Consider the following 26,854-nt stretch of genomic DNA (forward strand, 5'->3'; position numbering starts at 1 on the left):
GCTCTAAGAGGCTGAGGGCTAGTCTTAACTTTGTCTACCCACAAGTTATCAAAAGAAGAGGTTTTCAGTGAACCTTCCAAATTCCACCAGGCTTTTCTTTTTTTTTTTTTTTTTCTTTTGGAATTAAAATGCTAGAACCCAGGGGTGGTGACAATGATGATGACTGAGGATGATTATGACGATAACATTGCTGATATTGACAAGAACAAGAGCTGCTTATTCAGTGGCTTCAAGGTACCAGCCAGTGAAAGAAAAAAAAAAACCCTTGTGTTCTCCTGGTCCCATCAATTAAAATGTGACACTCCTACACAGGCAAGAGTGTTAATTTTGGGAAAATCATTAAGTCATTCTCAAGAGGCTGAGCATTGGCTGGGCTCAGGTTCGGTTGAGTTAGCTCTGGCAGAGAATTTGGACGGGTCAGGACTTCTTAAATTGGGAATGATTTCTGAGTCTTCTGGGGCCTCTTGTTAAAAATATAGATTCTGATCCAAGAAGTCTAGGATAGGGCAGGTATTTCCAGCCATCCCCCAGGCAATGCTGATGCTGCTGGGGACTGAGCCTGATTAGTAGGGATCTAGGCTTAGTCAGTAGTACACAGAGATGTGTCTGTCCTGCTCACCCCCCTGCTCATAACACCTGGATTTGTGTGTTTGCTGCTGAGCTCCCAAATAGCCTCCCCCAACACTCTGTCGGTCGGCTGTAAGGGAAACTCACTTGTCATCTGACTTGCAAGTATTTTCTGAAGAAATCAGACTAAGTTCTGCTTGTAGGTTTTTTCAATTTCATTTTTTCTTTTTGTTTTGTTTTTGGTACTGGGGATTGAATCCAGGGGTGCTTAACCACTGAACCACATCCGCAGCCCTTTTTATTTTTTTAAATTTGAGACAGAATCTTGCTCAAGTTGCTTAGGGCCTCACTAAATTGCTGAGGCTGGCTTTGAACTTGTCATCCTCCTGCCTCAGCCTCTTAAATTGCTGGGATTATAGGTGCGCACCACCACACCTGGCTGCTTTTAGTTTAATAGCAAGAAAAAACACTGGTGCTATCCTGAGCATCATCAGGAAGAACATTGGAAACAGCTCCTCCTTCTTCCTTCCCTACATGACTCCCTCTATGCTACGAAGTTGTTACTCAACCATTTCAGAAAATGTTGACTGGCATAACTAATTTATAACTCAGAATCTGATTTCATAGTGTGAATCATAAGCCTTTGACATAGGAATTTCTCTTCCAGAGTCTGTTCTTGAAATATATTCAGGGATTCTGATTTAGGCTTCAAGTTGTTCTCTCGAGCATTATTTATAGCCCTGTAACATTGGACCCGACCTAATCGTCCAGCAAGAGGAGATGGGGAAATGGATTGTTATCCTTGACATCCAACCAGCCAGGGATACTGTGCAGCCATTCAAAAAGCATTCTTCTAAGGAAAATTCAATGATTGGTGGAAATGCTCACAACTTAACTTCAAGTAGGAAAAGCAGAACACAAGTAATATATATTATTAGTCTCATTTGTAGGAAGAAAACCTACACTTATGTGAAGAAAAACGAGAAAAAGAAAAGAAACCAGAATATTTATGATGGTTTTATCTGCATCTAAGACCATTGGAACATTTGGTGACATTAGGAAGACTTTTGTTTGTTACAGGTAGGGACTGGGTGCTAATGGAATCTAGTGAGTAGATGCAGGGACATTGCTAAATAACCCAAGGTGCACAGGATGGCTCCCCACAGCAAAAGCTCACCCAAGATGAAAATACACAAGTTATGCTGAATTTGCAAAGCCTTGATCAAAAATCACGGGTAATTTTTACATTTTTAACGATGTCTCAAATTTCTTAAAATGAAAACATTTTATTTTTATAGAAGACATTAGAGGCTTTTGTTTTTGTAGTACTGGGGATTGAACTCAGTCACTTTACCACTGATCTACATGCCCAACTCTTCTTTTATTTTTTTTGAGACAGGATTTCCCTGTCCTCACTGCCCCGGAACTTGCAATCCTCCTGCCTCAGCCTCCCAAGTCACAGGGATTGCAGGCATGTGCCTCTGCACCTGTCTTACTACAGTTTTCTATTATAACTCATAAAAGCTGAAAGGGAGATACTAGTATCAGGGTTTCAGTTCTTTTAAGCTGTAAAAGGGTAACATTTGGATATGAAAGGTACTACTAATGTTTGTCCTAGTTTGTGAACCTACAGAGTTGGTTATCCAAAAAGGTGCTAAAGGCTGAACATAAAATTTTAAGATTTGGTTTTTTCAGATGGCACTGCCAACAATGGATCCCTAAGTATACCATCTCATCTAGAATGCAGGCTGATTCACTCACACCACCCCAGGTTTTCAATCATAACTCATAACAACTACACTCAATTATTGAAACATGCATCAATGAACCAACAAAGGAACACATGCCCATTTAAAAGGCAGGGTGTGGGGTATATAGAATGGTTTGTTCAAAGGTTACAGAGCTCAAACTAACAAACCCCAGAAAGTGTTGTGTTCACTTTTCTGTCACCTGCTAATTGCCCCTCACTGAGCAGGCTAATGGAGATTAGCATGCTGAGGGGAGGAGGGCATACCTAATTTTCATGGAAACCAGGAGTGTGTATGCACCATGCCCTGTCATGAGTAGATCCTATGGCTGAGAGCCCCAGTGGTTCTTGAGGGTCCTGCCTCTTCCTATGCCCAGCCTGGGCCCACCTGCATGGGGTGGGCACGGGTGGTGGTGGTGATCTGGTGCCACCCAGTGGAGAGTTTCAGTAATGCAACTCTATAGCAGTGCACGGAAGATAAATGGAGACCTCCTGACTGGGAGGAGGGGTGGGGGATCAAAGGCTAATAGTCTTGCCAGCCTTTGCCCACGCATGGACAGGTCCTTTTGTGATCCACTTCTCGGTTGTTCTGACTTGCCATGAACTTTCCCAGGAAGACCCAGGGAAAAAAGAGAATGGGACTTTGGATGTGGACACTGAAGGGACCCATTGAAGACTGGAGTTTAAGGTGGAAGGTGGGGGGGTGCTGCATGTCTGCCATGCTACGCTTCCCAGCCAGTTTGGTGCCACAGGTTCCACCGAGCATTTACATCTTTGCCAGTCACTGAGACACAGAAGGATGTGGTGCTTGCCCTTATGGAGTGAGGGTCTGTAGATTTTATAATGATTATGTAATTTCAGCCGTGATAAGGGCTGGAGGAAATGTATGCCAGGTGGTATGTGGGTGGGTGTGGGGGGACATCAGGAATGGAGAAAAGATACTTGGTTGAAGACTGAAGTATGAGCTCAGCTTGGCTCGGCAAAGTGATGGGGTTAGGACCAAAGCAGGAGGACCCCAAAGATTATTTGTAGGGAGTGGGAACAGGCTGTCAAGACATCTGGAACAGGGTCTTGCTGAGTCACTTGTGATTGGTCCACTGTCGTTTAGCAGGCAATTTGCATATGCCACACCCGTCAGTCCTTAGGGTGACCCAAGAGCTGCCCAAGTGCAGTCAGGACACTATACTGGGGAGGGGTTTAAAAAATAAATGGAAAGGAATTCTCTGGAATTACAAAGAAATTTTTAAACAGATATTTATTAAGGGTATTTGCACACTTTTGCACCAGTGGAGGTTACACTCTGATAAAGTCCCACTGACCTACCATTTAGCTTCAGCGATTGCTGGTGCTTGGCTTGTCTTATTATTTATGCTCCCCTCTGCACCCCTGATGCCTCTCCCCCGACTTTTAAAGCAAATTCCTGGCATATTGTTTTAAATAAAAAATATTTCAAAATGTATCTCGAGCAGGAAAGACAACATAATGCCATTATAACATCTAAGAAAGTATAAATTTGTGTACTAAGCCTGTACATAAATTCCTTAGTTGTCCCCAGAAGGCTTTTTCTAGTGTACTCTTGTCCCCAGTCCAAGATCCATTCAGGTTTCACATGTGGGCATATTGGCTGCCCTCTCTTTAGCCTGTCTCTCTCTGTCTCTGTTTCTCTCTGCATCTCACAAACAGCTTTGTCGGGATATAATTTACAGTACAATGCACTTATATTGTTATTAATATTAGTATTTCAGTACTGAAGATTTAACCCAGGGATACTTTATCACTGACCCAGGTCCCCAGTCCTTTTTTTATTTTTTTTTTTATTTTGAGATAGGGTCTTGCTAACTTCTGAGGCTGACCTTGAACTTGTGATCCTCCTGCCTCAGCCTCCCGAGTCGCTGGGATTACAGGCATGCGTCAATGAACCCGGCTACAATTCACCCATTTAAAACGTATAATCCGGTGGACTTTTTCTCACATATTTACAGAGCTATACAACCATAATCACAATGAATCTTAGAACATCTTCATCATCCCAAAGAGCATCCCCCCCAAGCCTTAGGCAACCACTGTTCTACCTTCCGTCTCTGTGGATGTTCCTCTCCTGGACATTTCGTGTACACCGAATCATGCTGTTTACAGTCCCAAGTTGCTGTCTTCTTTCACTCTTGGTGTTTTCCAGGGAGGTCTGTGTTGTAGCACAGGTCAGACCTTCATTCCTATGGCTGGATGATACCCCTCGTAGAGCTAGACCATTTTATCTATATCCTCACTTTAATCTCTCTTCATCTAGGTGGGTCCCTCATACGGTTTTTTTTTTTCCTTTTGTCTTTTCTAACATTGGCTTTCAGTCTATTTTTTTAAGAGTCCAGGTCAGTTGGCTCACAGAATGACCTACATTCCTGATCTAATTGTCTTTTGCTTAGAGATCCAGGTTAGGCGGTTTGGGTGAGGGAGCCACCAAGTAGGGCACACTGAGTTCTTATTACATCTTACAGGGAGGCACCGCCCAGGCTTGCAACCCCGATGGAGAGGCTGAGTTTGAGCTCTTGGTTAGCATGGTGAGGACCAGACTTCCCTTTCTAAATATGGCAATAATCTGTGGGGTGATACATAGTCACTGTCCTGTTCCCCAACTCTCTTCTCCCCCCAGGGCTTTGAACCTCTGCAGTGATTCTGGCTTTAACCCCTTTTGACATTGGGGTTTCCAAATGATGATCTTATTCCTTGTGATTTTGATTGGCACTCTTCTGAATGAAGGTTCTTTCCTCCCACTTTGGAGTTAGCATTGAAATCATTCATATTTCTGCTCAAAGGGGGGCCCAGACATGGCCCGTGGGAGCCCCTTGCAGCTGGCTCCCATGTACCTTTGTTTTATCTTTGTGGATTTTCTTACCTTCTTGCACAATAAGATGTTCTAGGTCTACCTTGCATTTGGAATTAGTCACTTTTCCAAGAAACTGGGGGTTCATATTAATAGGAAATAGTATTTAGAATCCAAATTGCAGCTGGTGAGTGTTTTCACTGTGGTGAGGGGTCATTCCTCTGGGTCCTTTCCATGGCGTACTACAAGGTGGGGGTGTGTAGATATGATGTGCATGAGTGTGTGTGTACGCACATCCACGATGATGCATGTATGTGACGTGTAGACGTGTGTGAAGTTGGAATGAATAAGCTCAGGTCATCAGGGGCAAACACAGAGCCTGGTATGGCCTAAGGCATCCCCTGATACCTGATTCACACTGGTTGAAGTGATACACAGCTGATAGGGCAGAAATCAGGGGAGGTACTGACTCCCACACTTAGATGCATGATTTGTATTCCTGTCCCGGCCCAAGTTATAAAGGAGGAGGTGACCCATCTCATTCCACAGAGTCTTATACAGGTGATCCCAAAGTAAATGCTCATGCATGATGGAGATCTTTGTCGGCACCCCCCCCCCCCCCCCGCCACAAGGGCTTTTGGAAAATAAGATGCTGTCTCGGGTCTCAAAGCAGAGAGATGGCGGAAAATAGAGGAAAGAATTATGCAGGCTTACTTTCCAATTTCCACAAGGTCTATTTACTAGTCTTGTGACCCTGGATGATGGTAGCTTCTGCAAGCCTCAATATCACGGTCTGTAAAACAGATGGGAAGCCATGCAACTTGCTGGGATTGTAGGATTCAATGAGATTAAGCCTGGCAAATGCCAAGCCTGGTACAACCTGCCGTAATAAGCAAGCCCTCACTAGATGGTGGCTCTTGCAATGCTCCCTTCCCCTCAGTTATCTTTCTCCTCCTTCTCTGCATCCCCTTCATCATAGCATCCATATGCAGACACAAGACTACGGTTGCTCCCCTGGTGAGCTGCAGTGGGGGTAGTGTAAAGTTACTCCATGACAGAGAGAGTGCAGACCACCGAGATTGCGCTCTGGTGGCAAGTATGTGCTTGGCCAGTGTCTGCATAAGAGAACCTGTGAAGGGACTTCTGCCCCTGTCTCTTCTCCTTGGTGGCCAGCACCTGGGGATCCTGCCATGTGGCCCCCTGCCTGACTCCTTCTTCCTTGAGCAGTTTTGGCAAGTGCCCTGGAACAGCACTAATGGCATGGGGGAGGGTACGGGGTGAGCCAGCTGGATGGGTTGATGCCTTAAAAATGTCTACGGAAGCTCTAGTTGACCACAAGTCTGACATTGCCCCAGAGCCTTCTGGGGTGGCCAGGCAGTTACCCTAAGGAGAGGCAGAGAAAACAACAGAAGGTGGATCAGATCAGCGTACCTCCAAGTGAAGTCTTCAGATTTTGTAGGAAAGGAGCCGGTCCCACCTGAGACTGATCTGCTGGAGCAGCATCTCTGGGGGATGCGGTTGGTCCTCTGTTTTGAGCAGGGACCTCAGTGAATTCGGATACATCTCAAGGTCTGAGGACCAGTGGTGATAACCCATTATGCAGATGGTGAAACAGAGACTCACAGAGGTCAGGCTTATTGGCTGGGGTCTCAAAACTAGTAAACAGTTTCTTGTCTGTGAAATGGATAGTCCTTAAGGTTCCTTTGCACTAAGCACTCCAAGGCTATCAGTTTTTTTGAGTTGTTATTTGAAAGCCCAGGTAGGACTGCATAGCGGTCAAGACAGAGCACAGGCAGGAACTCACTAAAAGCCCCATAGGCCTGGGTCATGGTTGGGTTTCTGAGTCTGGTGCTGACCCCCTCCTGCACATGCTCATCTGACCCGGTGGTCCAGGGTTACGTTGACCTGGGGATAGGGCTGCCGGTTTCTTTGAGGCTCCCTAGAGAAGCCCCACTCTGCCTCTCCTATCCTATTAAAAGTGACAGCCACTTCCTTATACTTGCCCAAAGATAGGGTAAATCTCAGTCTCAGCCCCAGGATGTCCAGAAGATGCCTATCCTTGGTGCCTTAGAGTAAACTGCTTCCCAGGTCACTGTGTGACTCAGGATGGGGACACTACAGGTCCTGCCTGGGGACCTTTAGGGTTGAATTTCAAAAGCAATTGCTGATAGAACACCTGAGACCCAGGACTGAAGGTTCTCTTTAGGGTCCTAGGTTCTTATGCAGATGCATCTATGGCAAATGCACACACACACACACACATACACACACACACAAATACTGGCAACCTTTAATTTTCCCTCTGAGCACCGTCCTAGAACTTTTGCAAGCTGCTGAGGACTTGTGGGCTCAGAGATACTTGGGACCCTGATTTTTCTTCTGGAAACAAGAAAAAAAAATAAAAAGAGTCCAAAAAAACGGACGCTCCGTTCTGTTCTGAAATTCCTCCCCGCTCCTAAGCTTGAAGAGAGAGCATCAAGTCACGGAGGCGGCTGAGCAGCGCCCCTGTGCACGTTATGTGTTTAGGGTTTGATCTTTTGGACCTGGGGGTTTCTGAATAACATGTCATGTGCGGAGTCCTCAGTGCCAGGAGGTCCTCCTCAGTGCCATCTGCTTTAACTCTTCACTCCCCAGTGGATTCTGCCGGCGCAAGCCGTGAGCCGCATGTGAAACCGGTTACCAGCAGAGGGCAACGGAGGGGTTAACTCTCCAAATCACAGAATGAAGAGAAGAGGAGGGGAGACCTGGTTTGGAACAATTTTTCTCATAGCCTGTGCAGGAAGCTTTCTCCACTTCGCCTGAGAGCCGGGCACAGGAGCAGCATGCGAGCTCAGGAATTTTCCTTTGTGCCCTGGCTCAGAGCATGGTGATGGGGGAGTTCACAGCAGGCTGAGCATCCCTGAACTTCCCCAGCACAGGGCTTTCCACCAATACCTCCACCCTCAGGGAACCTGAATGGGGGGAAAAAAATAACAGTCCAATATGGAGAACAGCTTTGATGATGTTTCTTACCTCTCTCCCCAGAACCTGGGATCCTTGTCACCAAGCAAAAAGCAGAGCAAGGAAAACACCATCACAGTAAGTGGCTTCCCGCGGGGTGCTCCCAGATTTGGGCAGCAGGCCGGGGCATTGGACCACAGCTGGTCTGTTGCTATGGCAACGTGGGCCGCCAAGCAGAAGTGATTGCCCGGGCCTGGAAACCAGGGAAGTTCCAAAAAGCTTGAATTGAGCTGAAGTTCTCCAGCCCCCCTCCCCATTCTTCTGTCAATTTCCCATTTCCACCTTCTCTCCCCCCCCCCCCGCCCCATGAAGGAGTGGGAGGAGGGTTTGTTGGGGATGATGCAGAAGCCATTTCTGTGGGGCGGGCAGGGGAAGGTACAAGAGTGCGGGAGTGGGTTGAAGGGGGTGGACCATGCTGTGTGCAAGTGATGTGACGTGCAAATTACAGCCACGGCGGGGTTGCTTTTGTGCAGGGAAACTTCTGGAAGATGTCAAAGTTAAAAGCAAGAGAAAGCACCCTAAGAATAGAGTTCCTGGGAGTTCCTAATGAGAAGCAGGCAGCTTCCACTTAGATGGGCCAATCTGCCCTCCAGGGCTCTTCCGAAACCCACTGAGGGCCCCCATGTGGAGATAAGTGGGAGCCCCTCCCCCACCTCCCCATCCCACCTCTATGCTGGACTGAGGAGCTGGACATGGACAGGGGCCCTCCAAGTGGGGAGGGGAGCTGTCTAGCTGAGACAGCCCACAACTCAGAGACTTGAGAAGCAGGGTGGGGGGGGGGTCCCAGGTTTTGCTGTCTTCACAAGGGCAATGGTTTTGGAAACGGGATTACTCTCTTGGGCTCCATCTCACACCATCCTGAACCCTTCTGACCACCCCCATGGAGCTCAAACCAGGAGAGGTGCATTCCTGCCCAGGATGGAAGATTCTGCTTTGCCGGAAAAGGAGAGTTAGGCGAACAAGAACAACAATACTGATAGCTTTTATGTGCATTGATAACACATAAACAGTGTTCCGAGTGACTCGTTCTGCCTACTAGCTATGTGAGGTGTATGTAGTTCATATCATCAATAGAGAAGAGTGAATATGGACCGGGACTCTGAAGCCAGAGTGTCACTTAGGGCACTTAAAAGCTGTGCAACAGCTGCAGCGAGTTACTCAGTGTCCACATCTGTGAAATAGGGAATCAGGGCTCCTGAGACATAAGATGTTCCCAGGACTGAATGGATCTGTATATGCATAGCACTAAAGCAGAGCCTGGCACATAGCCTCGACCACATGAGCTTGAATATCACTCTGTTACAGATGAGGAAGCCGAGACTGTAGAGCGGCCCTTCACCGGGGTCACTTAGGATTCAAACCTGTGCTCTCGCCTACTGGCAGTGCCCTTCTGGAGCCAGCCTGGTTTCTCAGGTCTCAGTCCCTCTTGACCTACCTGTCTCTGTTTCCTGAGGGCTGGGCAGAGAGGCTCAGCCTGCTGTGACTGTGGGCCTGCAGCAGCCTCTTAGTTACTAGGGGAGCTCCTGGGGCCAGGCAGGGCAGCCCCAGGGTGCAGACTTACAGAGGGTATATATAGTCTCCATGTTCAAAATTGTCACCAGCTGCCCCAGAATGCCAGGGCAAAGCAGGAGCAGAGTGTCCCAAAATAGGGGGAAAGGAGAAAGAGGAACACATGGTGGTGGTGGTGGGAGGAATGAGTGTTACGCTGGCCACAGTTGTCATAAAGACCTGGAGTGATGGTACCCGGGCCACGCGGTGGGGCACCTGCCAGGCTCTGTGGTTCAGCCAGAGCTCTTGCCAATGGACCAAATGAGCCTTCCTCAGAATGGCACACCTTGTCCTTCCCTGCGAGGTGCCTCCCCTGTTCCTTCCCACTGACCTACGTCTCATGGCCCGTGACGTGTACTCAAGGCCTCCGAGATATTTATTGAAATTGCAGATTCCTGAAAGGTCTCCAGACCTACGGTGGGTCTCTCTGATGCCAGGTCAGGGAATTCTGCATCGTCCCCAGCACTTCCAGAATTTTTCAATAAACACTCCTGCCCTGGAGGAATTGCTGCTGGGGATACTGAGCAAAGCTGTGGGAAGGGAGTCCTCGGGCTGGCTGAGGGTCCCAGAGAGAGTGAGGAGCCAGGTCTCCCACCCGCCAGCCCAGGATGCCTCCCAGCCTGTCACTGGCCACTAGGGTCCCACGTTTCTTCAGTTGATGACTTCTATGCTGCTGCTCTCTCCCTGTGCCCATCCTCTTTCTCTGGGCTTTGGTCCTCCAGAACTCGGGGCTTCTGCAGGAGGAGATGTCCAGAAGGAAAGGATGGCCCTGTTCCCCAGGAGGCTGGGACGTGAGCTACCCTCTCCTTGGCATGTACGGACGAGGGGAGCGACTTTTCCTGTGCTGTCTGATCCTCAGGAGGCCCGGACAGCAAAGGGTGGTATGTCCACAGCCGAGGAGCAAGAACGGAGTTTGATTCTGAAGGTCCATAGCCTGGAGCTGGTTTGGAAGGGGTAGACACGTGGGTGGCCTGGCGGCAGCAGGCAAACACTGACAGCCTTTCCTGGCTCTCGTCTCTTCTGTCAGTAACGTTGGGCTGGCAGGTGGAGCAGGCTATTTGATTGGGAGTGACGGGTGCTAATGGCAGCTCAGAGCTCTGGGCATAAGTATGTCATGTCTGAATCTTAAGGACTCCAGGAGAAAGGACATCAAAGCCACAGGGCCATACATTCTCCTGGAAGGAGAATTTGGAGACTCTTGTGATCCTCAGCCTTGACTCCCTGGCAGAGCCCAGGTGAAGCCACAGGACCCTGGTAGGAGCTAAAGGGCTGGGGATGGGCCCCCGTGGTCCTGCTCTGCTCACCCAGAGTCCCAGCTCTCCTCCACCCTCCTGGATCAGCTTCCCTCCAGGGAGAACATTCAAGTCTGCTCTGCGGGAGCCCTTGGATGTCAAACTGGGTTCCATCAGTCTGCATGCAACCTGCTCAGACATGCTGCTCAGAGGAGGCTGTGGCCTCGGTTCTCTGGCACAGCCCCATGCTCCGCGAGGGCCTCCCCACCTTAGCCTTCCAGATGGGCCATGCTTGTGGGGTCTGGTGCCAGATCACCTGGATTCAGACCCTGCTCCATCATTACCCAAAGCTGTGTAATACTGTGTAAGTAACTTACTGTCTCTGTGCTTCGGTTTACCTGCCTATATGATGGGGCTAACAACAGCCCCTGTTGAGGCTTACAGGAGTTCATGTGATAAAGCACTTGGGAAGGTGGCTGGCACAACCTTAGCTATTGTTGAACAGAAAGCAGCTCCTTGGGTCATTTCCTGTATATTCAAGGTACAAGATGGCCTTGGCGCTCTTCCTGTTCTAAGAGGCTTTGGGAGGGGACAGACGGCTTCCCAGATGTGTAGCCGGACCCTGGTATCAACTGCCTGGAAAATGTCACCCAGGAGGGGACAGCAATCCACACATGGCAGTTTCTATAGGGAAAGCCCTGTCTTGTCTTCTCTTTCCTGCTTGGGGCTTGTACCCCTGCTGGATGGAGCACTGAGGTCCTCCCAGCCCTTCTGAGCCTGGGCTTGAGGCCTGGAGGTCCCAGGTCACAGCAAGTAACTTAAGTGAAAGTAGTGGCCAGGGACATCGGAAGCCAGCTCTGCACCCTGCGCTGCCCCTCTCCAGCCCCATGACAGTGGGCTGGAGCATGTGCCTCTCTGAGCCTCCGTTTCCTCTTCTGTGTCTGAGTGGCACCAGGCTGCTGCAGCAAGCATGTCAGCTCTGATTGCTTCCTGGACATGCGCACACCACACAGCCCTCACCATCCCCCTCTACTGTTGCCACCTCCTTCTATGTCCACGGCTCTACCCGCTTCCCATCCCAGTGGATGGGAACACTCCTCTTCACTCGGGCCAGCCACCTTGGGGTTTGTCAACCTCGGCACTGTTGACATTTCGAGCTAGATTGCTCTTTGTTGTGGGGGGCTGTTCTGTGCATTATCGATTGTTTCTCAGAAGCCCTCACCTCTACCCACCAGATGCTAATAACAGCCCTAATTGTGACAACCCAAAATGTCTTCACATTGCCAGGTGTCCCCTGGGGTGTGGGCAAAATCACTCCTGGGTAAGAGTCACTGAATCAACTTCACGGTGCCATTAAGTTTATCTGCAAAGCATTTCTAGATTCGTCTCTTATTTCCCCTTTCCTGGACTGCCGAGCCATGGTTAGGACTCGTCCACTGCACAGCCTTCTCCAGTGGCCACAGCCTCTAACGTCCCCCCACCCAGATCCCTGGCCCTTCCTATGGCCTCCATGGGAGATTCAACCCAAAGAATCACAGTGACTTACTATTAAACCTGCGAGGGCAGACACTGTACCTTATATCGCCTGTCTCCAGTCATCGCACTAAGAAACATTTATGGGGCACTGCCCCTCTGTGTACCTGATGCTGTACTAGGCATGAAGGAAACTGCAGAGGAATGATGCTCTCCCTCCTCTAGGAATCGGGCTGTTAAAGAAACGTTAACTAAACCAGAGTGAGAAATACTGTCACAAACGTGCACGTGCAGGTGGCTGGGAGGATCTGGCATGGCACGTGTCACCGAGTAGCCATTCAACAAACGTCCAGAATGATGAGCAAAGCACGTCATGGCTTGAGTTCTGCGGTCAGCGGATCTGGATTCAAATATTTCACTTCTGTGATCCTCAGCTTTTCCTATAAAATTCTCACAGTCCCTGCCTATCGGGTTGTTGGGAAGATGAAATGAGAAGGGAAGCCAAGATCTTTTCCAGATGCCTGATCAGGGCCCCCCAGGAGGCTAGTGAGGCGCAGTTCTCCAGATGCCCACCAGGAGGTGCTGGGAAGTCCCTGGGGACCAGCTGGGAATGAGAAATCCTGAAACCAGAGTGGGGCCCCTGGCCAGGCCATCCCCAAACTGATGGCTTCCCAGAATGGAATAAGCAGCAAGAAGATGTGTCCTGGGTCGTCGCGACTTTCCTGACTTCACTCCTGTCCCCCAACCCAACCCAGCCAGCTGTCCTTCCCTGGTGGTTACAGGATCTTTGGACCCTCCTAGTTTCCGACTCTGGAATCCTACCGGATTTTAGAAGGAACGATGGCGGAATAGTGCCAGGTGGCATGTCTTAGCTCAGCTACCCACAACTCCAACAGCGGGAATATCACCTCTCCCAGAGGCTTAGAGTGAAAACTCCTGAGACTGGAGGGGCAGTTGGCCCCAGAGGAACCACGGACTGCTAGACTCCTTTGTCGGATATAATAAGAAAAGGAAGGAGGGACTTCTCCAAAAGCCGGAATGAATGGAAAGGGAACCGACCTCCACCGATCAGCGATACCCTTTATGGAGCAGCACAGTCATGCAATCGGGCCTGGAGGGCACGTCTTTGGGGGATGGGAGGGTTTGACTGGGCCTCACCGAGCCAGGTCCCGGGAGGGGTTTGGGTGGCAGGTGAATTTAGGGCGTGGCAGGAGGGCGGGTAAAACTGGAGCGGAAGTTCACTCCCTTCACTCTCTCCCGGAGTTCATCCATCGCCCTGGGTCGGTGAGCCTTCTGGGTCCTGCAGTGTGGCAGAGCTTGCAGAAACCCGGAGCTGGATCTGTGAGTTTGCAGCTAGTTCTGCATCGGCCTGAGCCTAGCAATCCAGTGGGAAGTTGGGATCTGGGAGCATTTCACCGGGGAACCCAAGTTGGAGAGGCTGGGAAAAGCTGGGCTCACTCCAGCTTTGTGAGTCTCCAAAAGCTGGGGGGACCGACGGAATCTCGGACCCAGTCTCACATCCACTGATCCCTGTATCCCGCCAGGTCGTGCATCAGCCGGGGCACCCAGGGACGTTCCGCTCCCGGATCCCCAGTCTCCCAATCCCTCCTTAACCCCTAGCCGGGGTCCTTCACTCGCTGCTACCCAGCCCTCAGGACCCCGGGAGAGAAAGGTGCCTGACCTCAATTCCAAACGGTGGGGGCGGGAGAGATCAAATTTGGAGACTAAATTAGAGACCAGGAATGGTGGGGTCCGTTGGCCACGTGAGGGGCTAAGATCAGGCTCCTACATCTCACCAGGGGAACACGAAAGAGACTCCTGGGTGCAGTCTTACAACGTTTTCTATCAGATCTTTTTTTATTTTTCCCTTATTGATACCGCCGGTTATCGGTGGGTCATGCGTCCTGCTTCCCCGCATGTTGAGGTTGGCGCATTAGAGAAGCGCGTGGAGGCAAGGGTATAAAGAGGGTTTATTTAAAAAGGGGGTAACATAGACTTCTGCAGGGAGGAAGAAAGGGGCCATAGCTGGTCTCCTAGGCTTCCTTTGTTCTCCTGCCCTCTTCCCCTTATCTTTCTCCTTCCTGCTTTCTTGACTAGGCCTAGGAATGCTGGGGAGGGGGCCAAAGGTAGGAAACACGTGGGCTGAAGGGGGAAGGGCTGGGTAGAGCAGCCCAGGACACCGCCATTAACAATCTTACAGCTCCCTGTAGGGAGGGGCCATTCCTGGGGCTGGTTACCTTGGCAACAGGTTGGTAGGGGCAGGTTCTGGATAAGGATGGAGGAAGGGCTCTGGAGGAATTAATATTTCAATCCCTCAGGGGACTGTCTCCAACTTCCCAGACTCACTCAAAATTGGCCTCCTTGATCTGACCTGACTTGATTCACCTGTCTACACTGACTGCCTGTCGAATTCTGGCTTCACTATCACATCTCTACTATTTTTGAAACCAAGTGTTTTTCATGCATCAGTTCCTTGAGGACCTGGGTGTCTGAATAGTATATTACAGTTTTGTTGTATATTCTTTTATTTTTACTTTTTTTTTTCATTTTTTTTTTTTATTTTGGGGTACCGGGAATTGAACTCAGGGGCACTCAACCATGGAGCCACATCCCCAGCCCTATTTTGTATTTTATTTAGAGACAGGGTCTCACTGAGTTGTTTAGCACCTTACTTTTTGTTGAGGCTGGTTTGAAATCATGATCCTCCTGCCTCAGGCTCCCAAGGCACTGGGATTACAGGTGTGCACCACCAAGCCCAGCCTTTTATTTTTATTTTTTTACTTTATATATATATATATATATATATATATATATATATATATATATATATATATATATATATATATTTTCCCCCTCTCACTTGTCTGTTTCCTGGATTCTCTTTTTTTCCTGCTAATAGCCAACCTCTATGAATTCCTCTTTCTATAATAATCTTCTTTCTTCTCCTTCCTCCTAACCTTCACGTGCTATACCACTTCTATTCTGTCTTTGTCCCCCATTTGAAATTGTAAGCCCCTTTTTTGCAAACTGACTGTTTATATTGTAGACAATAATTGAACACATCATTTCTGTGGATTGCAGCAAAACTCTAGGCATCTTAATAGGAGCTATGTGGTTTAAGGCTGTATATTGTGTGCGTTAGGTGCTGTTCATATTGGCCTCTCCCTTAAAGGTGAGTTTCTGGAAACCTTCAGGGACACTTCAAATCGACAGAGTAGAAACTGTCCTGCCTCAGAACCACACGGCTAGATGGGAAGACGCACAAACAAAATGAAAAACCAAGGGAATAAAGTGCTCCAAACAAACCAAGCTACTCCCATAACAGAATCCATCGAAGAAATGTCAGAGAAGGAGTTCTGGATGTATTTAGTAAAAATGTTGTACGACTTAAAGAATTATATAAGAGAGCAGGCACAGGAGTTCTGTAAAGATATATCAGAGGTCCTGAGAAGAAACAAAGAAGAAATCATTGAAAGGAAGGAATCACTAAACCAACTTAAAAGTTCAATGGAAAGTATCACCCACAGACAAGACCATTTGGAAGATAGAACCTCAGGCAATGAAGACAAAATATTTAATCTTGAAAATAAAGTTGACCCCACAGAGAAGATGGTAAGAAACCATATAGGATTTTAAGAGCGGGGCTCTCGGGCTCTGGGACTCGTCCATCTTTGTGTTTTAACAAATCATCTGGTTGACTCCAAACCATACTCCCCCTTAGTTCTAAGACAAAAAAGGAACTGTGTGGAACTTAGGAAGGGTCCCAGCCCTCCTGGTGACCTTCAGAAGCCTTTCAGATGGCTGGGCTTGGAGTCACCTGGGATTTGTCATAGAAGGAGCTGTTTCTGATTCATCACCACCCCTTTTGGGTTAATGGGATCTGTCCTCATGGGGTGGGCAATAGCATTCTTTCTCTGAGGGTGGGTCATCTGGAGAAGGCTGAGCAAGACCCATTTCCCCTTCCTGTTCTGACCGACCTCTGGTGAAGTTGCCTCTCGTGGTAAAAATCTTCCTTTGTAGGGAGGTATTTCCCCAAGGAGAGGCTCTGGCCAAGAGCAGTTTGGGTAAGAAAAGAGGAAGGAAGAGGGTAAGGGGGGGTAGCAATGTGTTTGTGGGTGGACCGTCTCCTGAGGCTGGGCATGAGAGGCTAACCAGCAGGCCACTACTGGCCAGGGCCACCTTGCATGCTCAGCATTTGGAAAACACTCCCCAACTCCGGAATCTTTAGGACCCACCTGCATCTTGACCTTGGTGGAATGCAGTGCCGCCCGTCTCCAGAGTTCTCTGGGTCTTTCCTGCCACTGATCCTCTATCTCTCAGAATGGAAACCCCTACTTTATCTCACCAGATGTCAGTATCCAGAAGGGGGCTCATCCCTTTGGGTAGGACTTCTCAGCTCTTCTCATAGGACAGCAAGTGAGACCTGGGTTCCTGACTGCTAGGGTAGGAAGGAGCTAGATTGACCCCAGTGGCCCGGAACCAGAGGTCACACCTGGCCATGCCTGGGCCAGATTCAGGGGACAGAGGAGTTTGAGAGGCTTACGCAGTGTTGTTTTTTATTGTTAATAAGCTTTGAAGGAAGGGCCAAAACTTAGCCCATTGAGGCAGTTCACATAGAAACCATGAATTCCAGCTTCTCTTTTGAGCCCTCACATCATTTGGTGATACTGGACTCCTCCTCTTGCTTGTGAATCTGCCCCTCAAAGGCATCTCCATGGGCCCTGGCCCTGGCTCAAGGCAGGAGCTTCTTCTCCTCCCTTCCAAGCTGAAGTTTATAGCAGCGGTCACCTCGATGGTTAGCATCCAAGTTTGCATTACTGTCCCCCAAACCTTGGGTTTTCTGCACAGCTGTTCCCTTTAACCTCCAGAGTCTCTCCTTGCAGGTATTTAGGCTGCCAACAAAGGGCCTAAGATTGATAGGACTCAGGGCTCGTTCTCCCAGAGAAAACCAATTAACCATCTCCAATAGGAAAAGGAGGATGCAGGATTTGAAGTCACATCAGCAGGAACAAAACAGGGACAGCCAAGTACCAACCCCCAACGTGCCTGGGCAGAAAAAAGACTGAGACAATTTGTGCATCATGTACTTCCCTTGGCAAGGGGCAGAGTTCAGTGGGTTCCTGGATTATAATTTTATACGATCATTGTTCATGTCATATGTATCTTGAAATAACCTCTCGCCTCTAACCCTCACCCACACCATTCTTTCCTTGGGAGCAAATTGTTTCATCACTTGGCAAAAGTAATTCTACATCAATAGCCAAATGTGCTTCTATCCTCCCATTTTTTTTTTTAAATACAAGCAGAATGCTGTTCTATACCTTGCTTTTTTCCCCTCCCACATAATAGTATGTCCCAGTCACTTCCCTTATCAATGTATAAGAATGTTATCACTGTATCCTTTGCGATGGATACAATACCTAATTTCCCCTATGGATGGACGATGGGGTTGTGACATGGCCTTTTGCTACCATAAAGAGCATTGTAACGAAAACCATGTTCATATGTCTCAGCAAACAGGAATGAACGTATCTGTAGCACAGACTCCTGAGAGTGCAATTGCTAGGTGGAAGGATCTAGATATTTGCCATGTGCTAGATCCTATTAAACTGCCCTCCAAAGAGTTTGCCCTGATTTCCCACCCCTGAGCTTTGCCTGAATGCTTATCAGCACTGGAACATCTGAAGATACCTATGCATGGTCCATCAACCTGGACCCAAGGGAGACCTCTGTAGTGCTCTGTCCAGGGAGCAAGATCTTTCCCTCTTTTCCCACCTCTAATGTGAAGTCATTTTCTTTTTATTCTGTACCCTACAGATAAATTGCGTGACATTCCCTCACCCAGACACCATGCCTGAACAGCAACTGCTAAAGCCAACCGAGTGGAGCTACTGTGACTACTTCTGGGTACGTGCTGCCTCCGTGTCACCCCCAACCTTCACTGTGTCCCCCATGATCCAGAGTGCACACCTGGGAGAGCTCTGGAGCCCAAAGTGGAGGGGCCTTTCCATTGACATCTGAATTGAAATCGGAATTTAAGATCCTCCTGGAGTCTAGATCAGTCTGAGAGGATCAGCGGGGTTTTCTGTTCATGGCGACATGGAATGCCCATGACCTGAAGGTCATTTTCTTTGATGTTCAGCAAAGGCAGAAAAGGGTTGGGAATTTAACTCAGAGGTAGAGTGCTTTCTTAGCACACCTGAGGCCCTGGGTTTGATGCCCAGCACTGAAAAAAAAAAACAAAAAAAAGCAAAGACAGACTATAGAGTTAGCTTCAGTGGACAAATCTGGGCTCCAGACCTGATGTCAATGACCTTGAACAAGTACCATTTCCAACAAAACAGGGATGGGTTCAAGGATGTTCCGAGAGCCCCAGCTTTAAACATTCTGTGCTTGTAGAAGTTTTGCATATTGCTTGATGGACACAGAGTTTCAGTCTTGCAGGATGAAACAGTTCTATGGGTGGGTGGTGGAGACAGATGCATGACACTGTGACTGTGCTCAGTGCCACTGAACTACACACACACACACACACACACAAATATGGTGAAAATGAGAAGTTGAATATGATCTGTATTTTGGCATAATTAAAATAAATAAAAAAATTAGGAAATAAATGCAAAGTCCTACACCTCAGAAACTCTTGAGGGCAATCCCAGATATTTGTATTTTTTAAAGTCAGCAATGATTTTCAGAAGTAGATTGCCTTGATGTGGAATCAGAGAGTGGTGATGGTTGTACCACCTTGCAGTTATATTGAAAACGACTGAATTGTACATCTCCAAAGAGAACTTTTGCAAAGACCCCGAGGAAAAGTAAATAAAAATAAAATCCTTTCCTTTTTCACCACTGTGCAAAATGGATTATCTGTCCTTTTTTTTTTTTTTTTTTTAGATTTGCTGAGTACTAGACAAAAGTGCTTTTTAAAAATTTTCTTCCAAATCATTCATACTCAGAAGCTATCCAAAGATTCCTATTGACCACCAGTAGGGAAAGTACCTATCGCAACAGCCGTGTGGCTTCAAGAGCAGAGAGTTGTGCAGAGGTTAAAACGGTATGAAGTGGGATCAGGCTTTGGCATCAGACAGATGTGGAGAGATGAACTCAGAAGTCGGGGGAGCAGGGATCAGTGTATAAGACTTTATAGGCCCCTGTAAGGGTGATGGGTTTTCTTGCTGTTTGCAGTAGGGAGCTGCTGGAGGGTTCTAAGCAGAGAGGTGCACTGTGATCTGGGTTATATGCATCATGCAGGCAGGAGTGAAGTTAAGAGGTGAGTGGAGATGACTGGGAAGATTGGTAGCAGTGGCAGAGATGGAGAGACATAGCCACACTTGCAAAGCTCACCTCTAAAAGAGACCGCTTGAGGCAGAAGGGTTTGAGCCCTGGGAATGGGTACTGGGGAGCCTAGCCTGGAGCTCAGTGTTGGGGGATTTAGGGAGCTTCCGGAGCTGGAGGGAGCGTGTGATCCTGCCTGCAGGTCAGCGGCATCTGAGGGTGTGACACTCAGGGTGCTTGGCTTAATTTCAGCTCTCTGGAGACTCTGATGCTTTACTCTTTCCTGACCATCAAGTTATTTTCCTCTGGAATAGAAACTTCTCTTATGATGGCATCTGGTGCATGCCTGTAATCCCAGTGACTCTGGAGACTGAGGCAGGAGGATCACAAGTTCAAGGCCAGCCTGGCCCTGTCTCAAAATAAATAGGGCTGGGGATGCAGCTCAGAGGTAGAGCACCTAGGGGTTCCATCCCCAGTACCTCAAAAAAAAAGGGGAAGGAGGAAGAAATGTCTCTCTGCTAACAGTAGTCATTAAAGCTGTTTCTCTGGCTGGTTTTCCCTGGAGCAGCAGATGAGTCTTAGAAGGGAGGCAGATTTGGGCTCAGAATTTTGCTTAATTTTTTCTTTGCTTTTTCGTCAAGAGTGAAGTACACAAATCTCCAGTGGAGAAACTTGTAAGCAGCAAGAGAAGCCCCACTCTGACATGACTCACCCCGTAGGGTGTGATTGATGTCCTGTCATGAGAGATGTCAACAGCATAGCCAGAGGGTCTTGGGTCAGGGAGGCCGAGGGAAGGGATCTTGAATTGGGCAGGACCAGAGGCTCCGTAAAGTCGTTCATGGGCCTGACCATTGTAAATGGGATTCTCTGTAAGCACAGCAGCGTCTTTCCTGTCCTCTGTCCTAAATGTGTGATCTGAAAGAGATCCTAGAGATGCAGGCTGCTCCGATCGCCAGGGATATGGTAGAGGAGAGGGGACACAGCCTAGGATTGGATGAACCTGACCTTGTCATCTTGTGGGTGAGCGGAGATGAGTTACCTGGTTCTTTCCAGATGCTGGGAATAATGTGTTCCCTCCAGTGTGCCTCTCTGTGATATCAAAACCCATTTTAATTCCTTCCATTAAGAATCAAAGCATTTAACCTTAGATTCCTGGTAAAGAAAATCTGTAATGCAGGAGGACACCGTTTTAATCCTGGTGACAGCCAGGGACCTCGAAGGGGTCAGTGAGTTGGTTCTTGTGGACAGATGACAGGATGCATGATGAGCAGGGAAAAAGTAAAAAGGGGTGCCAGGTGGTTGAGGGAGTGCAGATAAAACAGATCATTTCATTTTGAAGTTTTAAGAATATTTGTTTACAAAAATTAATTGGGTCCTAGTTCCCAAGTCATTGTCTCGGCTCTCTCAGGTCCTGACTTTTATTTTAAAGCAACTAATAATCAAGACCATTAATTGAGTCATTACTAGGTGCTCGGCACTGTGCTGGGGTCAGTACTGCCAGGCAAATTGGTGGGTGCTTTCTGGGGTCTGTCTTCCTTGAACGCCATTCTCCTGGGCACTCGATGTCACCTGAATGCTTCTTGGGCTTCTTTTTCCTTCCCAGGCTGATAAGAAGGATCCCCAAGGCAATGGCACGGTGGCTGGGTTCGAACTGCTGCTCCAAAAGCAACTGAAGGGCAAACAAATGCAGAAAGAAATGTCTGAATTCGTCCGAGAGAGGTAAAGACCCTGGATCTCCCACCCAGTTGCAGGGACTGGAGATGGGGCCCACCGTGAAACAGTGGCCTGAGGAAAGTCAAAGGGTACTCAACACTGCATGACCAGTTTGGGGCTGGTTGGCACGAAGGAGAACATAGGTTGGGGTCCCAGATGCATGGCTTCTGGGATAGATCTGATCGGAAGATTGTGTGGCTTTAGTCTGTGTAGTGTTTCTGAAAATTTGAACCAACATTTAAAAAATACTGGTAGATTTTACATTAAAATCTGGATACCTAGCATCTCTTGAAAAAGCACAGGGTTGATGGGATGGCCTCTTCACCCCTCAGGCAGTAATTGCCTAGAGGTCAGCAGCAGTGCCCTGTGAATGGGCATGTGTTCCCATTTTGCTGCAGTCTCCACCATTCCCTAGTGTCTCCCCCACAAACTGTTTCACCCCTTTATCTATCTGGTGCCGCAGTATGGCTGGGCACAATTCACAAGCCACTTGTCGAGCAGAAACGAACTTTATTTTTAGAACACACAGGCCATACCACATGAGCTCTTCAGGAGTTCCCTCAGAGCCCAACTGCCACTACCGGCCCACACTCCTCCTGCTCTCTAGGCCAATTGGCTGGGTCGTGTGGGCGGAGCCAAAAGAGTACCCCAATGAGCAGCTCTGTGGTCTGAAAGGGCAGGGAAACAGCCCAATGAGCATCACCGCAGAGGAGCCAATCAGCTGGCAGCTGGAAGTTTGCTGGGGCCCCCTTGGGCTGTGGCTCTCAACAATCTGGTCCTCCTTTGAAGCATTGTCCCTCACTATAATCCAAAAGAGGAGTATTACCTTTTGATTTATCTTCAAAACCAAAACTGATCAGGCCAAGGGATGTAGAACCTTCCTCTGCCTTCAGGGGAAGATACCAGTAGTTTGTCTAAAGAACTTGGGAACATTGATGAAGAAATAACAAATCCAATCCCATAGAAATAAGGAAAGCTGCAGAATAAAAGAGAAGTTCCTTCTCCTTCCCCTTGCTCCTCTCTGAGACTCTGATAACCCACGCTCACATATTCGCACACTTCCTCGTACCCACCATTCACACGAGTGTGCACACACATAGGCACAATTTTGCAAATAGCATTTCCAAGGCATATTGGAAATATTCATTGCAAATGGCAATATCTTTTAAAAATATTTCTTTTATTATAACAACCGTAATCAGGTAATAATGCTTTGGCATTTTAAAGCACCCTTCTCCTTAGGAGGCCCATTTTCTATTTGTATAATCAAATCTTTATTTTATGACCCATTAAACTGGTAGGAAATTGGAAGGCTGTATTGCTCAGGAGGGAGAAAACAAAAATATAAAAACAGGCAAATAGAAAAGGGGTTGTCTAAGCCAAAGTCTGAACGGGCTCGTGGTTTATGCTCATAACAGTATAATGTTAGCGAATGCACGGACTGTGCCGTTGCAGGTCATTCTGGCCTTCCCAGCTGAAATGCAGATTCCTCTAACTTTCTCAGTCCATCTTGGGGGCCTACAAAGGATGTGAGCCAGGAGAGACCAGAGCCTAGGGGCAGAGGTGGAGTATGCCTGGCTAGGGACCCAGTCCCTGGTTTGTTGTGGCCTCCACTAAAGAAAGCAGGGCAGGAGATGGAGGTGATGCAGGCTGGTTTGGGAGGGGAGGCTCAGGAGACAGATGGCAGGTGCACCTTCTCTGCTCTGGCCTGTCCTTGGCACTGTGACATGCTTGGATCTGCTTTCAAGAGGCCTTGGCCACAGTCTGGAGGTCCAGGCTGGCAGTCTGTGTAATCCTGGGAGGGCTGGAGATGAAGGCAGAGGGAATGGAGAAGGGAGCAACAGAACTAAGAGAGGAGCCAGGGTTCAGCTCTGGGAGACTGAGAGACTGGCTAGAGGTATAGAAGAGAGCGAGAAGGAATGAGGATGAGTCCCTGTGCCAAACTGTGACCATTATTATGCAAAATGCTGTTGCTGCATGGTCAGCCACCCTCTCTGCACCCGAGTGGTCAGGAAACAAAAACTGCAGCCCCTCGGATTTTCTGTGTACAGCATGACGGCCCAGGGGCTCTCTGGCAGGGGGGGGGGGGGGTCCCATCCTTCTGGCCAGCTCCGGTTGTCATAACATAGCTCTTCTGCCTCCCATGATGGCCCTAGGGAGCGCTGAGGTGGTGAGCAACACCTTTGACAACACACTTAACACAGACATGCCCAATACACAGAATACTCCCCAGAGAGTCACCTTGCAAGTGTGTGAAGGGCCAACCTGCTGGAAGCCCTGCACAAGGCAGCTCTCCTCCCCAGGGGAGCAGAATCGGGCTGCGGCCCTGGACATTGACCGGTTTCCATGGAAATACTCTTGCCCTGGACAGTGCTTTGCAGTTAGAGGCATTGGGTGGGAGAAGGTAGAGATGCTCTATTCTTGCTTCGAAGAGGCTGAGGTCATCTGGGAGGGTCTAAAAATCAGTCCAGGCTTGAAGGCAGAAGGAGACACATGTGCCATCCATCCCTGGGGTCTGTCATAAGTAGCATTCATTCAGGTAAGGGCACCTGTGTGTCCAGGCTTTTGCCCAGAGCTGTGCAAATGACAGTGATCATCTTCATAAGCCCCAGGAGGCAGGCGGAAATGTCCCACTGTGCAGTTGGAGAGACAGAGGTTCAAACGGTGTCAAGCATTTATTCAATAAATAATGAGAGCCACACTGTCAGAGCTTACGGTCGGTCGTGACCCCCGTGGTTCCTTTACACAGCTGCTCCATTCCGCCATCCCGCACTGGAGAACTGATGTATTGGGTTTTCTCCTTTGGCAGGATAAAGATTGAAGAGGAATATGCAAAGAACTTGGCTAAGCTCTCTCAGAACTCCTTGGCTGCACAGGAGGAAGGGTGAGTTGGGAGGAGATTGATGGGACTGGGGAGGATGAAGGGACCTTGAAGACCCTTCCTCATCCATCACTGGAACAGTGCGCTTTGGATGGGGAGGTCTCCATAAGCCTGGGTCAAGCCGTGCTCAAGTTGGTGGCTCATAGCTCAAGGTATGTCCTCATGACTGAAGGTGTGCACCTGTAGCTCAGATGGCACCAAAACTCAGAGTAGGCACCCGTGGCTTGAGATGGGTGCTCATGACTTAAGCTGGGTACTTGTTATTTGAGATGGGTGCTAATAGCTCAAGGTAGGTGCCCAGGTTTTATTGTGGATGCTTATAGTTCAAGGTGTTCACCTGTGGCTTAGGAAGGATGCACTTAGCTCAAATTGAGCACCCTGAGCCCATCCAAGGTGGGTACCTATGACTCAAAGTAAGGATGTCCATGTTATATGTGGGGACTTCTATGTTGTCTTCTCTCTAGTGACCCAGGGCCCTCCTGCCAGGTGCTGGAGCATGTCAGAATCCCCCCTGCCCTCTCCCCTGTAGCTGGGCAACAGCCTTAGATGCCTACCTCCAGATCCCCTTCTTTTGAGGGCAGGATGGGAGGAAACTGGGCATGAGAGGATTTCATGCCTGGCCCCTTGGAACTCTCTCCTGTGGACCTGAGGCCCAGGCTTCCCTTCTTGCTCCCTCTGGGACCCTCCCAACTTCCATGGGCGGGACCAACGCTCAGCCCAGCCTTCTCTGCTCTGTTAACAGAGTCTGAGCCCTCATGCATCACTGGCAGCATGCCAAATGCCAGTCCCTCTGGACAGCAGACTGGCAGTTCCTCAAAAAAGCTTAAGCATAGAATTACTCCATCCCCAGCAATTCCATCCTAGCTTTATACCCGAAAGAATTGAAAATTCAAGCAAGCAGAGAAGCACTGTTCACAATGGCCAAAAGGTAGAAACAACCCAGAGTCCAGCAAGGGATGAATGAGTCCACTAGTTAAATAGTAAGTACCATGCCTAGCCATGGATATCCAATGGAGTATTATTCATCCATAAAAAGGAATCGAATTCTGAAATGTGCTACTATGTTTATGAAGCTCAAAAACATTATGCTAAAGGATAGGAGCCAGACACATCATGAGGTCCTAGAGCATATGATTCCATTTATACGGAACATCCAGAGTAGACAAATCCATATGGCCAGAAAGCAGATTAGTGATTACCATGGCACGTGGGGAGTGGGGCACGGGAGAAACTGCTCCATTAGAAGAGCTTTCGTCTTAGGGAATTTGTCTGATGAATCTGCTGTAACAAAATATCACAGAACGAGGCTTAAACTTCAGACATTTATTTTGTTACCGTTCTGGAGGCTGAAGTTCGAGATCAAGGTTGCCAGCAGGGCTGGTGTGAGGCAAGGGCTTTCTCGCTGCAGACACAGCCCATCCTGGCATGTGGGGTGGGGAGCTTCCTGGAGTCCCGTCTAGGAACACTCTTATGGATCCGGCCCCCACCCGTTAGCCTCATAGAGCCCTTCACTACTTCCCTAAAGGCCCGGTCCCCAAATAGCAGCCTCATCAGGAATTAGGGCTTAGCAAGTGGAAGGGCCCAAATTCTTACTCTGTGACTGGTGATGAAAATGTCATTGGTCACACAACATTGGGGACATGCCAAACACCAGATTATTTACATTAAGTGGGTTCGTTTTGTGTTCCATGATTTTTATCTCAATGAAAAATAATAATAATGAAGACTCTCGGGAGGTAAGAGTTGAAGGGGGGGTCCCCGAAGGTCCCCTCTCTGTTCTGACCTTCCTGGGCAAGTCTCTCTGAAGTCCTCCTACAAGGGAAGTGAAGCCCCCCCCCCCCCCCAAGGAAGCCATCCTGTCGCGGGATGGTTGTGCTTGTGGGAGAGCTGTGATCTTCAACAAGTCCAAGTCTGCCTTTTGTGGCCTGAAATCCTGCAGGAGACAGAGTTTGCCAAATCAATGTGGCTTTGATTAAGGCCTCCGCATGGGCTGACTGCACAGCCAAACCACCTCCTGGGAATGGTTTTCACCAACCCGGCCAGCCACACGCCACAGGGCAGCCCCACAGACCACTGCTTCTCCCACAGACTAAGTGGGGTTCATTATTTCCTGGCCCCTCTGCTCCATGCTGAAGGGGACATTCAGGCAAAGTAGCCCCTGCTGCCTGGGAAGGGACTTTCCTAAGACTCTCCGTGCCCTGCAACCACTGTGCTGCTTCGGAGTCTTCCGGCTTCCACCTCCCGGGCCTGGGCTGCTGCCAGGGACACTGTGTCCTGCCAGCACACCCAGCATATGCTCCTAAACCACATGCCAGGCCTGAGCCGCCATGCTGCACACACGTGAGACGAACACACACATACAAGCACCAGCCCACGCGCCTGTACGTGTGCACATTCCCCATCACTATTGCACCTGGTAACCCCGTGCACACACTGCCCCCAGCAGGCACTTAGGTGTGCACACGTGAACACCCTCCACACACACACACGTGTGCAAAATGCTTTTATGCATTTATACACAGATCTGGGTGTTGAACCCAGCCCACCTTGGAAACCCTCCAAGTGCAAAACGAAGCTGAGAAATTGGGTGCCATCTAGGA

At 48.8% G+C, this 26,854-nt stretch overlaps 1 protein-coding gene across 10 annotated transcripts in view; it reads left to right on the top strand.

Moving 5' to 3' along the window:
• The window catches only part of GAS7 (growth arrest specific 7), a 224,530-nt gene that overhangs the window by 181,747 nt on the left and 15,929 nt on the right, over positions 1-26,854 (top strand). For all 10 annotated transcript variants that reach the window (XM_081272599.1, XM_081272597.1, XM_081272602.1 and 7 more), the window contains 4 exons: positions 8,157-8,210; positions 18,203-18,292; positions 21,264-21,379; positions 24,183-24,257. In XM_081272599.1, the coding sequence (XP_081128725.1) occupies positions 8,157-8,210; positions 18,203-18,292; positions 21,264-21,379; positions 24,183-24,257 (335 nt within the window). The remainder of the gene's footprint in view (positions 1-8,156; positions 8,211-18,202; positions 18,293-21,263; positions 21,380-24,182; positions 24,258-26,854) is intronic.

Source organism: Spermophilus citellus (genome assembly GCF_964194105.1).
Source record: "Spermophilus citellus genome assembly, chromosome: 17".
In the NCBI taxonomy this organism is placed as follows: Eukaryota; Metazoa; Chordata; class Mammalia; order Rodentia; family Sciuridae; genus Spermophilus; species Spermophilus citellus.